The sequence below is a fragment of the Miniopterus schreibersii genome (assembly GCF_964146895.1).
Source record: "Miniopterus schreibersii genome assembly, chromosome: 11".
NCBI lineage: Eukaryota > Metazoa > Chordata > Mammalia > Chiroptera > Miniopteridae > Miniopterus > Miniopterus schreibersii.
In genome coordinates, this window is record NC_138111.1 from 4,006,497 (window position 1) to 4,018,720 (window position 12,224).

General features: G+C 56.2%; 2 protein-coding genes across 7 annotated transcripts; one reads left to right on the forward strand and one right to left on the reverse strand.

The window, feature by feature from the left end:
* Positions 1 to 2,780: 2,780 nt before the first annotated feature.
* MED22 (mediator complex subunit 22) lies at positions 2,781 to 9,073 on the reverse strand. Of its 6 annotated transcripts, none has more exons than XM_081152371.1 (5): positions 8,997 to 9,073; positions 8,238 to 8,409; positions 6,582 to 6,662; positions 5,609 to 5,817; positions 2,781 to 3,502 (listed from the first exon to the last, which is right to left on the reverse strand). In XM_081152371.1, the coding sequence occupies exons 2-5, from the start codon at positions 8,358 to 8,360 to the stop codon at positions 3,313 to 3,315; spliced, it is 603 nt and encodes a 200-aa protein (XP_081008497.1). In that variant the 5' UTR covers positions 8,361 to 8,409; positions 8,997 to 9,073; the 3' UTR covers positions 2,781 to 3,312. The 6 variants fall into 6 exon arrangements, with proteins under 6 accessions (XP_081008497.1, XP_081008500.1, XP_081008496.1 ...); XM_081152374.1 differs by having other exon boundaries at positions 2,781 to 4,521; XM_081152370.1 differs by having other exon boundaries at positions 8,931 to 9,073.
* A 168-nt stretch (positions 9,074 to 9,241) lies between these two features.
* On the forward strand, positions 9,242 to 11,751 carry RPL7A (ribosomal protein L7a; the record flags this gene model as incomplete). Its single annotated transcript, XM_081151747.1, has 7 exons — positions 9,242 to 9,256; positions 9,622 to 9,692; positions 9,786 to 10,006; positions 10,436 to 10,585; positions 10,890 to 11,030; positions 11,223 to 11,302; positions 11,616 to 11,751. The coding sequence occupies 7 exons, from the start codon at positions 9,242 to 9,244 to the stop codon at positions 11,748 to 11,750; spliced, it is 813 nt and encodes a 270-aa protein (XP_081007873.1). The 3' UTR covers position 11,751.
* Between the last annotated feature and the right edge of the window lie 473 nt (positions 11,752 to 12,224).

The following is a 12,224-nucleotide window of genomic DNA, read 5'->3' on the forward strand; positions in this document are numbered from 1 at the left end:
GCAAAGCATTGTGGGCCGTGGGCGTGGCGGGGCCTGTGGGTTACCTCCGGGCAGACAAGGGGTCAGGCCTGGTATTGCTGACCCCGCCCCCCGTCCCGGCCTCCGCGTCTGCAGCACAGTGCCCCGTACACAGTAGGCACTCAATAAGCAGGGCGACAGGAAGAGATGTGTCTGGGGGCTCGGACCCCCCCGTGGAAGCCGGCGAGACCTCGTTGGTTCCGAAAGGACCGGGCGCCTAGCAGGTGCCCGGCGGGTCCCGAGCCCCGGGGGTACAGGAGGCGAAGAAGGCTCACAGCTGTGCCCTCATCAAGTTTGTATTTCAGGAGCGACTGGTGATGAGGTGAATGTGTGAAGTGGCGGTAATGGGGAGTGCTAAGGAGAAAGGGATGGGACGGGGCGGGGAGGTGGGGGGGGTGTCCTCCAGCCTAGGCCGGGGAGCACCACACCTTTTTCCTTAACTCGTGGAAATGACAGGCTTTGACACAACTGAGAGCCCTTTGAAGGCTGCCTTGGAGTCGGAAGTGACGGAGGGCCCTCCTTCAGTGGGACTCCCGGCCCACTCCAAGCCTGGGGTTATCCGTCCTTTCTCCGACTTCGTGGCGGCTTCGCTGGACGGGGGGCGGTCTGTACCGCCTGAGTTGCGAGAGGCCAGGGAGAGGAAAAAGTTGTTGGGTTCCGAGTAAAGATCTTGATTTTGTGCCTTCTTAATTGTAAATTACTTTTTTATGTGAGAGGTGGCTGGAGGGTTTGACCAGCTGATCCTCCCTTCTCCCCCAAACCCAGTCTTCACATGGCTTCGGGGACCCCAGACAGCAAGCCTTCCTCCCCCAGCTGGCTTTTCCTTCTTTCTGGGTCTCTAAACCACTTCCCTTTCCTGTCAGCTCTCCCCCATCAGTGATCCCTTTTGGGGCTCATGGCTTGACTGCTGACTCCCCTGAACTCCAGACCTACTTTTGGGTATTAACACACATTTCCACCTGCCCTGTACAAATGGGGACCTGACCTCCTTCAGTCCCATTCTCCCCACTGCCTTCCTTCCTCATCTCAGTGCTTCTAGGCACATGGGATAGACCTTGAAGCCACCCAATTCCTCTTATTCCCCACACCCAATCCTTGAGCAAATCTGTTGGCTCGCCCTTCAAAGTATATCCGGAATTCAACTCGACCTATTCCAACCATTACTCTGGTCCTGTTCTAGATTTTAAAAGACTGTAAGAAATAAATAAATGCAATGCAAAATAAAAATAGATATAAAAAGACATTTGGGGAACAATTGGGGAAATTAGAATGCTATGATGCTAGATGATATTACGGAATAATTGGTCATTTGGGGTGTGATGCTGGCACTGGGCCATTGAGAATGTGGCTCTTAGAGGGGCAAGTTGACAAGTATTTAGAGGTGAGGGTCGTGAGGTCTGCAGCTGACGTTCAGATGGCTTTTATACGTGAGAACGAGCAAAGGTGCAAACTGAATGCATAAGCGGGTCTGCGTGTGTCCTCCGTCCTGCCTTTTCATGTTTCCAGGGAGTTGAACATTCTCAGAATAAAAAGCTTGGGATACAAAGGTGAGAAGGACTGAGGATGGCCCTGAGTTTAGCAACATGGAGGCCACTGAGGACCTTAAGATGTGTTGCTTGGCCAGGGCTGGGGAAACAACCTGTTCGACTCAGGCTCTTGAGGACCAGAGGCAAACAGCCCATTTCTGCACCGCATTCTGCTGCCAGGGGCATGGGCTGCAGAGGACAAGATGCAGGAGACCTGCTTTGCTTTAGTAGGGAGAAACAACTTCATTTTCCACGGGGAAGGATGGCACTAGCCCAGGAGGGGAAAGTGAATGATGCAGACCTTCTGTTACTCAGTGTAGAAAATGAAGGTAATCCAAACCCCACCCCGAAGTCCAGCCCACTCCTTCCCACCTTTCCCCCACAAGTACTCCTATTGGCTGTAACCTTTTTCTCCCTTAGTGGTTAAATACCAGTTATTTGCACAATTAAAATGCTGCAGGAAGAGCTCACCACCTCTCTTATCAATGAGGAAACTCATGCAAAGGGGAAGCAACTTCCCAGCCCACCCCAGAAACCCGGGCAGGAGCCAGGGCTGGGGCCCAGGCTGCCACCTGTCTGGTGTCTCTGCTTGGCCGTAGGGATCTCTGCGACCTGAGATGGGTCAGCTTGTGTCCCTCCCTGTCTCTGAGACTGGATTGTGGGCTGTCTGTTACCTTTCCCATACACCAGGACAGTGGTCTCCCTCGTGAGATAAAGCATCCCAGTGACAGGGCGCAGGGTTGAAGTCCTGGCTCCTCTGTTGTGACCCTCCCCATTTTCTCAGGTGACCCGGGCACAGTGGCACTGCGCCTAGTGTTCTATCTGGGTTGAATACTGATTTCTGCCACTGTGCTTCCTAGTCTGTTACCCCATCAACCCCTTTCGAGCCGGTGGCCACTCTTCCCTGAAGTGCCAGTGACAACAGACTTAGGTGTAGTGAAGACTAGAAGGGACCAGAGGTACAGGTGCCTGGGCCCCGCAATGTGCAATATGGCAGTTTTTCATTTGTTCACCAGTTAAGGATCTAGATCCCGGGCAGTTCTAGGCAATGGGAATATGCAGCCATGACCCCTCACTGACCAAGCCCCTGCTTGCCCAGAGCCCCCAAGGGGAGAAGGCTGACCTGGAGCCCATGGCTGTCCAGGCAGAGTCCAGGAGCTATTACTCCAACAGCCACTGGGAGTTCAAGGCAATCCCAGGATGGTCAGGTATGAACAACAAAGAACCAACCAAAGCAAAAGGGCAGAGCTATTTTTATTCAAGTCTTTTACAGAACAAAACAGAATGTGTATGCAGCTGAACCAGGAAGGACCCCCGCCTGTCAGACTTCTGTGAGAACCACAGCGCCCCAACCCCAGCCCTGCAGGGACCCTCTGGTGGCTCTACACAGGAGGCCTGGTCTGGATTTGGCCAGTACTGTCCACCCAGAGCCCCCCTCCCCACTTTAGACAGCAGGCTCAAGTCAGGTCTCCCAGCATTAGGCATCCTCTCTGCCTGCTGTTAGGGTCTCAGCAGGCCAGACTGCTCTGGAAACTGCCTTCCACCCAGCGCCGGGAAGGTAGTGAACAGAGGTGACTAGGAAGAGTGGGCCACCCTGGAAATGGTTTATCTCCACACTCCTGGGTGAGCTGTCCCTGGGCCGACGAGGTTGCCAAGGAGGCCAGAGAGGCTCCCCAAGCGGGAGCTAAGGCTGAGAGGAGTGAGGCTGTGGTGGAAGGAGGGAGCACCAAATTTTGTTCCCAAGATCCTAGGAGGAAGCTAGAGAGGCTCAGGCATGCTCTGTGGGGTCGGGGCCGCTAGCATGGGAGTGGGCAGGGGCGGTGGCCTGCAGGGGGCCAGCGCTGGGCTCCGGGGACGCCAGCAGAGGGGCCGCAAGGCCATCAGCAGTGTCTGTGTCGAGGTCCAGCCTCCAGTAAGCTTCGCACAGAGGCAGATCATTAGCTTCGCAAAGACTGGAGCTTTTCCACCACCAGAAACCCAGGGAGACAGGAGCAGGCAGAGATGGGAGCCAGGGGAGGGAAGGCGAGACAGAAGCAGAGTTAAGAAAACAGACGATACTGCAGACCTGCTTCTCCCGTGTGGGCATTCCTGTCAAGCTCCACGGGGAGCCCCCTGCGTCAGGGTCCTTCAGCATCCTCAAGGGAGGAGCTGTCCAGGACCAGCTGATGCAGGTCTGTGTGACCTCAGCAGGTCCGTCTACTGATCTGCCAGGTGTCCACCCTGTCTGTCACCTGGCTGTTCTAGCCCCATCCTGTTCTGGCTGCCATCCCCATCCTGGCTCTAGCCGCCCTCCTCTTGCTGGGAGCGGCCGCTTCACTGGTAGTGGCGGCCAGGGTCTGAAGCTGACTATAGTCCTTCAATGGTTCCTACACTTTGCAAGGACCCCGAGGGCAGAGACACTGTCTTATTTCTGGGTCTGCCCTTGGCTGGCACTGAGCCCAAATGGGGTGACAGGAGCAGAGGCCCTGACGTTCCATCCTGTACCATGGTACCAGCTGTGCGACTGCAAACAGGCCCCTTGAACAGTACACCCTGCCTTCTCTCTAATGGAAGCTGGGACCCGGGACAAGGGTGTAGGGGACGAGCACAGCTCGCAGAGGCTGTGCAGGGGTGACGGATCCTTCTTCCGCACCCCGTCCTGCCCTGCCTGTGGCTCCCTCCCTCAACTTTCAGTCTCAGAAACCATCCTGGTCACACAGAGTGGTGGCCCAAGGACAGCAGAGGGTGAGAAGTAGACAAAGAGCAAATCATGAGTGGAAAGCGGGCGAGCAAGCGTGGAGGCAGGCGAGCAGGGCATTGGGCTGCGGAGGGTGGAGGGGGACTCAGGACACACGCCAGGGGACAAGCAGGGAGGGTACACAGCCCACAGGCCCTGACTCACTGAGCCCTGGCCATGCACAGGCATCACAGATGAGGGAGAAACTCGGCCTCCTGAGGCCCCAGGGATGCAGGAAGGGCCATCAGGCTGGCCAAGCCCCTGTGGGAGAACCAGAGACTGATGGGGCAGGATGTGGGAAGCCTGGCACTCAGCCCCACTGAGTGACCTGCCCTCAACCTCAAAAGGCAGGGCTGAATCGCTGTCCTGGAGCTGCTCAGGCCAGAGGCCTGCCCTGGGGATGATGGGAGAAACATGGGGACGTGAAGGGATTCTGCAAAACCAGTGGGGCTGTGAGCCATGTCCCCAGCAGGGGACAGAAAGCAGCATTTAAAACCCACCCCAGGAAGGACAGCTCTATCTGGCCGAGAGCACAAGGGGACCCGGACTCCATGTCTGCTGGACTGAGTCTTGATTTTCCAGGCTAATGGGTACAGAGGTGTAAGGCCTCCCAGTCTCTAGCCTCAGTTTCTCCCATGTAAGTTACACTTGGACTAAGATTTCTCAGGGCCCTTCTACCTCCAAGGCCTCAGATTTCAGGATTCTAAGTGGCCCCACGAGGGCTGGGGTGATGGGTCGCGCCCACTGCTATATCTCTGGGGCCCAGCATGATCCTGGCATGGAGGAGGCGCTGGCTCAGAGGACAAGGCTGAGCTGAATGGGAACTAGGTGGCCCATGCACCCTGGGCCCAGTTCTCAAGGCCATCCTCTACTTGGGATTTTTCCTCCTTCCCAGGACCCCTACGCCCCCCCACTGTGGGGGCTTGGTGATGCCCACACAGAATTACCTCCGTGGGCAAGCACTGGCATCCTGGGCATAGCCTGGGCAGCCAAGAAGAGCTAGCCCAGCCTTGGCCGGAATGTTTAAATATTGAACATTCAATATTAAAAGGAGTACACAGGTTCAGAAAGAGGCAGCCGGTGCCCTGGGCAGGAATACTGGCTCTGGCCCTCCCAACCCTGGAAGTTGTGTGAGTTCCATCCCAATGCCCAGGGCCCGGTGGACGGTGGAAAGTGTCTGTTGATCAAACGCTCTGACCAGGAGATCTGCTCTGAAACCAGGCACAGGGCTCTGCTGCCGAGACCAGACAGGGTTTGGAAACAGGACCTTCGGGGCTGCCGGGTGAGTCTGAGCCGCGCCTGCTGGCCGGGCCCACCTCTGCAGGTCCGGGTCCAGCCCTATTTGTACCTGGACGAGTAATACTCCTCCTCCAGCTCGTAGAGGTCGATGGAGATCTCGTCCCGCAGGGTGATGAGCTTCCGGTCACATTCCTCCTGCAGTGCTCGGAGCTGCTGGTTACGCTGGTCGATGGCCTCGTTCACCGACGGAAAGTCATTCAGGATGAGAAATTGCTTGAGGTCAGACACCAGCTTCATCAGGGACTCACCGGCTCGGACCTGTGGTGATGGGAACCAGAGCAGGCAGGTGAGGGAGCGACAGCACCCTCCCTCCATGGGCCTGATGCCCCAAGCCATGGCCTCAGTTTCCTCATCTGCAAAGTGGAGTTACAGCACTGACCTTCACAGGGTCACTGTGAGAAGTGAGCGAGCCAGGAGGGAAGATACGGGAGAGCAGGGTCTCCAGCAGTCCCCTCGACTGCATGAAATGCTCCCAAGGCGGCCCGGGGGAGACAGCAGGTGCCATCAGCTCCCAGTCCCCACCCTCATTTGGCCCTTGGCTCTGACCTGGTGGTACTGATCTCCAATCACACAAGTGATGCAAGTGCGCATTCTGCTTCTCAAACCCCCAAAGCCCACAGATGAAACTACTATCCCGATTAACCACCTGTCCTCGGGGAAGCTGCGTGCCAGTTGGGTGGGTTCCTTTGGGAACTTTTCTTATGTGTTTTCATCCATGGGCACACACCTATGGAAATAACTGATGTGCCTGTCCTGTGATATCAGAAAGGACCAAAACGCACATCCCGTTTCACTTGGACATTCGCCTTTGTACCTGGGATGAATCTCCGGAACCTTTCTCATCAATTGCACAGCACTCTACAGGACAGATGTGGCCGGCTCTCTGCGTGCCCCTCACACGCTGCCACACACAGCCCTCCTGAGGGGGTCTCCTAAGAAGTGGTTTTCCCCCTACCCAGGAGACCACAGTGGGGACCCCAAGGTGCTGGAGCCCAGGCCAGACCTTCCATCGGGTGACTTACGATGTTCGCTGCTCGCACGTGCATCTCATAATTGTCCTGCTCGCCCTGAGTGGCCCTGGACACCTGCGTCTCATCCTCAATCTAGGAGAGATAAGAAAGTCTAATCGGCAGGGCAGGCACCGGCCACAGGCATCTGCCAACTGTACCCACCCACACTCCACACACTGCCTGTCTTGCTCTCTACAGTGGGCAATACTACCCAGACCTCGGGTGACATTCAGCTTCCTTCTTGTTCTAAGGAGAGCACAGGCACCTGCGTCTGGACAGACAGATGCCTACGCATGCTGACTGCTGTGCCAGGCGCAGGGAGGTCTTGGTCGAGTCTTTTTGGGGTGTGGAGTCCTGTGCAGGACAGACAGTGCCACTAGTTCGGGCACTCAGTAAACTGAACAGATGAGTAAAAAAGACAGTGATTTTTTAAAAGTGACCATTTACTGAGCACTTCCTGGGTGCCAGGCACTGTGTTAATCCCTCGACCATCATTATCTTACAGAATTCTCACAGAAGCCTGGACAGGGCCATGGGCCTGCTCAGTGTATCTCAGATGGTAAATGCAGGAGCCAGAAGTCCAGCCACCCTGTCTTGTCCAAGGCCCAGGCTATTAATTGCCCCAGTCCATCCACCTGGACAGGGCTTCCCCAGGGGGCCCTGCAAATGTACAGGCTGGCATCAGGGAACCCTAAGTGGTTAAGAGCCAGACCTGCTGGGTTCCAATCCTGGCTCTGCCAGTTATTAACAGAATGATCTTGGGCAAGTTACTAAATCTTCTGAGCCTCAGTTTCCTCCTCTGAAAATGGAGAGACCAATGCTACTTGCTTCAAAGAGTCTTGTGAAGATTAGATGGGACAGGACACTAGCCCTCCCAACACAGCCTGACGTCCAGTGCACACTAAGCAAACGCTAGCTCTCACCATTACTGAGACTCAAGTCTTCCAGGTCCGCAATGGTCACGCCAAGATCCAGCCCCACTGAGCCCAACGCTGACCGCTCAACCTACCGGGAGGGCCCTTCCCCAGCTTCTCTTCCTGACAGTACCTACTCGCAATGTGATGATGTCTGGGTCCCTATCAGGCCTGAGGTAACCACTTTACATAGATAAACCCATCTAGTCATCACACGGGCCCTATGACTCGGGAAACCAAAGCACTGAGAAATCAAGGCCCTGTCCGAACCCACTGCTAGGAAGTGGTTCTGGATGTTGAACCTGGCAATTTGACTAGACCCCCCTACAGCTGTCTCATCAAGACCTGTAATTAGCTGGTTTTATCTGCTGACCTGTGTCATCATCCATCCCCTGGCTGCCCACCCCCTTCAATTCCTCCCCATGGGGACGAGGGCCTTGCCTGTGTGTTCACTGCTGCTGTATCCTCACCACCTGGCTCAGAGCAGTCTTGTGACATTCTTTTCTTAAAAATGTTTTTATTATTTCAGAGAGAGAGATAGGAACATGGATGCATCATCAGCTGCATTCTGCATGCCCCCTGCGGGGGATCAAGCCCGAAACCCAGGCATGTGCCCTGGCTGGGAATCAAACCTGCAACCTCTTGGTACATAGGGTGACACTCAACCACTGAGCCACACAGCCCGGCTCTTGTGACACTCTTGACCAGAGCAGGCCAGTCTAGAAGGTGCAGGAGACAGGCTGGCCCCACCCACCTTGGCGGTCTTGATGATCTCCGTGAAGTTGTCCATGATGGACTTGATGTCGTCCTTGAGCCGCTTGTTGTAAGACTGCAGCAGCGTCTCCTTGCTCTGCGGCAGGGCTCTCTGCTGGGCCATGGCGGGACCTCAGCGCAGGGAGCAGGGGCCTGGGGCCGCTAGTCAGCACCTGGGATCCGGAGTCTGATGTGAGCAGAGCCAACCCCAGCCGCCCACCCTCCGCGGCCACGGAAAACAGATCTCCGGGGATTTCCTTCCTGACAAACGCGTCCAGTCATTCGCACGCAGGGGCACTGCGCCCTCTCCTGGGAAAGCTCATCCCAGGGCTCCTGGCAGGCCCGCAAAACCCTGCCCGGTCCAGCCCAGACTCCCCTGAGGCCAGGACCACGCGCGCCGTGAGGCCTGCAGGAGCGCCCCACCCCCCGGCCAGCCGCCTCCCCGCCTCCAGCCCCGCCCCATCTCTTTACCCGACGGGTGCCTCCGACTCTACCCCAACCACCCAGCTCCAGGCCGGGCCCCGGAGCGCCGAGAGCGTCCAGCTCCGCGGTCTCGCCGGGACCACCCTCCCTCCCCGCGCCCCAGCGCTCAGCCCGGGGCCTGGCGCACGGCCGAACGGCCGAGCTCGCGGTTTTCGAGCCATTCTGGGGTACATCCCACGGTGACCCCGCCCCGCCACACCAAGGCCCGCACCTTGTCCGCAGGCCTCCGGCCCGGAGGGCACCAGGCCGGGATGGGGTGGGGGACGAGCGTGCCCACCTCGAGGAGAACAGGCTCCCAGGCGCCCCGGAGCTCCCCGAGCGTCCAGCCGCGGCCTCCACGCCCCTTCCGATCTCACGGACCCGCCTCCGGCTCTAGACACCGCCCCCTACCGAAGTCCCGCGAAAGGCGTGCTGTCGCTTTAAATTCGAAATCCCGCGCAGGCTCCAGTTCTCGCGATCTCTGAGGGCGCATACATATTTCCCACAATTCTCTTCCCTTTCTCTCTCCTCCTACTGCCCAACATGGTGAGTGTGTCGGTAATTTGGAGTGCCGGCGCGGGGCCTGGGTTCTATCCGCTGCCATCCTCCTCGGGGCTCGGCCGCGCGGGGGTCTCTCCACCGCCCGGCGCGAGGAGAGCCCCGCGGGGCCTGGCACAGACGCATTGGGCTGGGGTAGACTCCCCAGCGGACGGGGAGGAGGTTCCGGCAGGCGCCGCGCCGCAGTGCGGGGCTTGGAGCTGTTGCGGCCTGGAGACTGCTCCGAGGCCTTCGGCGAGCGGTTCCGAGTCCACCCTTGCTGGTTCTGGAGTCGGTCTCCTAAAGGGGTCATTGTTCCCTTTTGGGGGTGTAGCGTGGTGGGGCGGGGCCGGTCGCGGCTGTCCGCATCCTACCTCTGACCTCAGCCTTTGGGCAGCGCCGTGGCTGTCACTGCTCGTGCAGATGATGTGAAAGAATATTTGCTATCTGAGCAATGGTGAGGACGTCCCTAACCACCAAGATCGCTGATGCACGAACGGGGTGGCCGGGCTCGCTGCTGCGCCTCCTGGGCCTGAGCCTGGGCGCCAAGCTTTGCTCGCGGGGGTGGTTCCGGCCAGCCCGAGCCCCACGCCTCTCCAGAGGAACTAGTGGGGGCCGAGGTGGTTCACCTGGGTTTTCTTTCTGCCCAGCCGAAGGGAAAGAAGGCCAAGGGGAAGAAGGTGGCGCCGGCCCCTGCTGTCGTGAAGAAGCAGGAGGCCAAGAAGGTTGTCAATCCCCTGTTTGAGAAAAGGCCCAAGAATTTTGGCATTGGTGAGTAAGAAAGGGGAACGGAAATGGCTGGGTTGCCAACGAAAAGCAGTTTATCGAACAGGGTTTCTCTTTATGGGTTTGGAGCGGGGGCTGCCAGCATTGGAATTCTCCGTTTGCCACTTTGTAGCTGTAAACTGGGCTCCGTTCTTAACCTCTCCCCTTGAGATGGGGCGGTGACGGAACCGGTTGGGAGGCTCTGAGCACAGTGCTGCTGCAGGGACACCTGTCTGATTGGAGTGGTATCGCTGGTCTCCTGGGGTCCTAGGCGTTTGTGTGCAAATGATGTAAGAGAACATTTGCTCTCTGCAAGATGTGATGACACGTTGAAACCACCAAGATCGCTGATGCACCTGCACTCTTCAGAGTGGCCTTAAATGTTAACTCGACTAGGAGTTAGTGCCTGGCTCAGTGTTGCTCTTTACTTCACAGGACAGGACATCCAGCCCAAAAGGGACCTCACCCGCTTTGTCAAATGGCCCCGCTACATTCGGCTGCAGCGGCAAAGGGCTATTCTCTACAAGCGTCTGAAAGTGCCTCCTGCCATTAACCAGTTCACCCAGGCCTTGGACCGCCAAACAGGTAGGTTCTGTGGCTGAGAAGGACTTCCTGGCCAATGACATTGTTACCGTCTTGACGTTGACAGCACTAGATCTAAGGCCTCTTACTGGGTGGTGGGTATTTCAACTACTGGGTAGTTGAGTTTATTGAAATTTGGGATTCCTTGTCTAGTTTCCAGAACCTGAAGGTGGCATAACTGAAGGGATTACGTATGGCCTGAGATTTCTTGAAGTGTAACATTCAGGACAGCGACCTAACACTTGTTACATTAAGTGACGAAGGTTAGAACTTAACTACAAGCCTAAGCTGATGGATATTTTCCCAGCTACTCAGCTGCTTAAGCTGGCCCACAAGTACAGACCAGAGACGAAGCAAGAAAAGAAGCAGCGATTGTTGGCCCGGGCTGAGAAAAAAGCTGCTGGCAAAGGCGATGTCCCCACCAAGAGGCCACCTGTCCTTCGAGCAGGTGAGTGGGCTCCTCCAGAGGCTGAGTGGTGGGGTGGGGCAGGCTGTTGGCAGTCAGGCATGTATTTATCTGGAATCACTGAAGAGTAAAATCAAGCTTTTAACCCCAAGTCATAGCTGGACCCACTGTGGAGTTGCTTTTGTGAACAGCCAACCCCCCCCCCCCCATGCAAACTGGTTGTGTGTGTTCCAGGGGTTAACACTGTCACCACCCTGGTGGAGAACAAGAAGGCCCAGCTGGTGGTGATTGCCCACGACGTGGACCCCATCGAGGTATGTTGGCCTTTGCGTAAGCATTGGTTGCTCTACTTAGATTGTTCTTTATGTCGGTACCTGAAGGTAAAGCTTGATTCTGAGTTTTACACATTAAGAGGCCAAAGTGGGCTGGCAGCTTTTCATTTGAGGACAGTACCGACAAGGGATCCAACCGGTCTTGTGGCTCTTGCAATGATGTGAATTTCTCACTGAATTAAACCTTGAAGTGCAAATACATGAGCTTTTTAACCCTGAGCAATTGCTACCCTGCTAACTTTTAAGTCATTGTTTCTGGTCAAAATACACTCTGAGAGCTAACGCTGTCTTCCAGCTGGTTGTCTTTCTGCCTGCCCTGTGCCGGAAGATGGGCGTTCCCTACTGCATTATCAAGGGGAAGGCCAGGCTGGGACGGCTTGTCCACAGGAAGACCTGCACCACCGTCGCTTTCACACAGGTTAACTCGTAAGTATGCAGTGTGGCCCCAAACCCCAAGAATCCGTAGGTAACTGCCCACCCCAGCCCCCAGTTTACTTAATTTCTTTGGATTTCACCTTAAAGAGCAAACATGCTAGCTTAAAGGACTACATTTACCTGAACCTTTGCCAATGATGGTTACGAATTTCTTCACCTGAATAAACCATGTGGTTATGTTATATCTGAGGCAAAAGGCTTGTGTTTGGAGCAAAAAACAAAGTAATTGCTGCTCTCTGGAAGCGGAACCAGGAGTCAGTGACCCACATTTCCCTGTCTTGGTAGGGAAGACAAAGGTGCTCTGGCTAAGCTGGTGGAAGCTATCAGGACCAATTACAACGACAGATACGATGAGGTAAGAAGCAGCTTGATGCAAACTACCATCTTGGGTAAATCAAGCCTTTGGTCAGGGGACTGGCTGGCTCTTTCTGAGCAGTTGTGTTTTGTGATCAACTTGGAGCAATGGGGC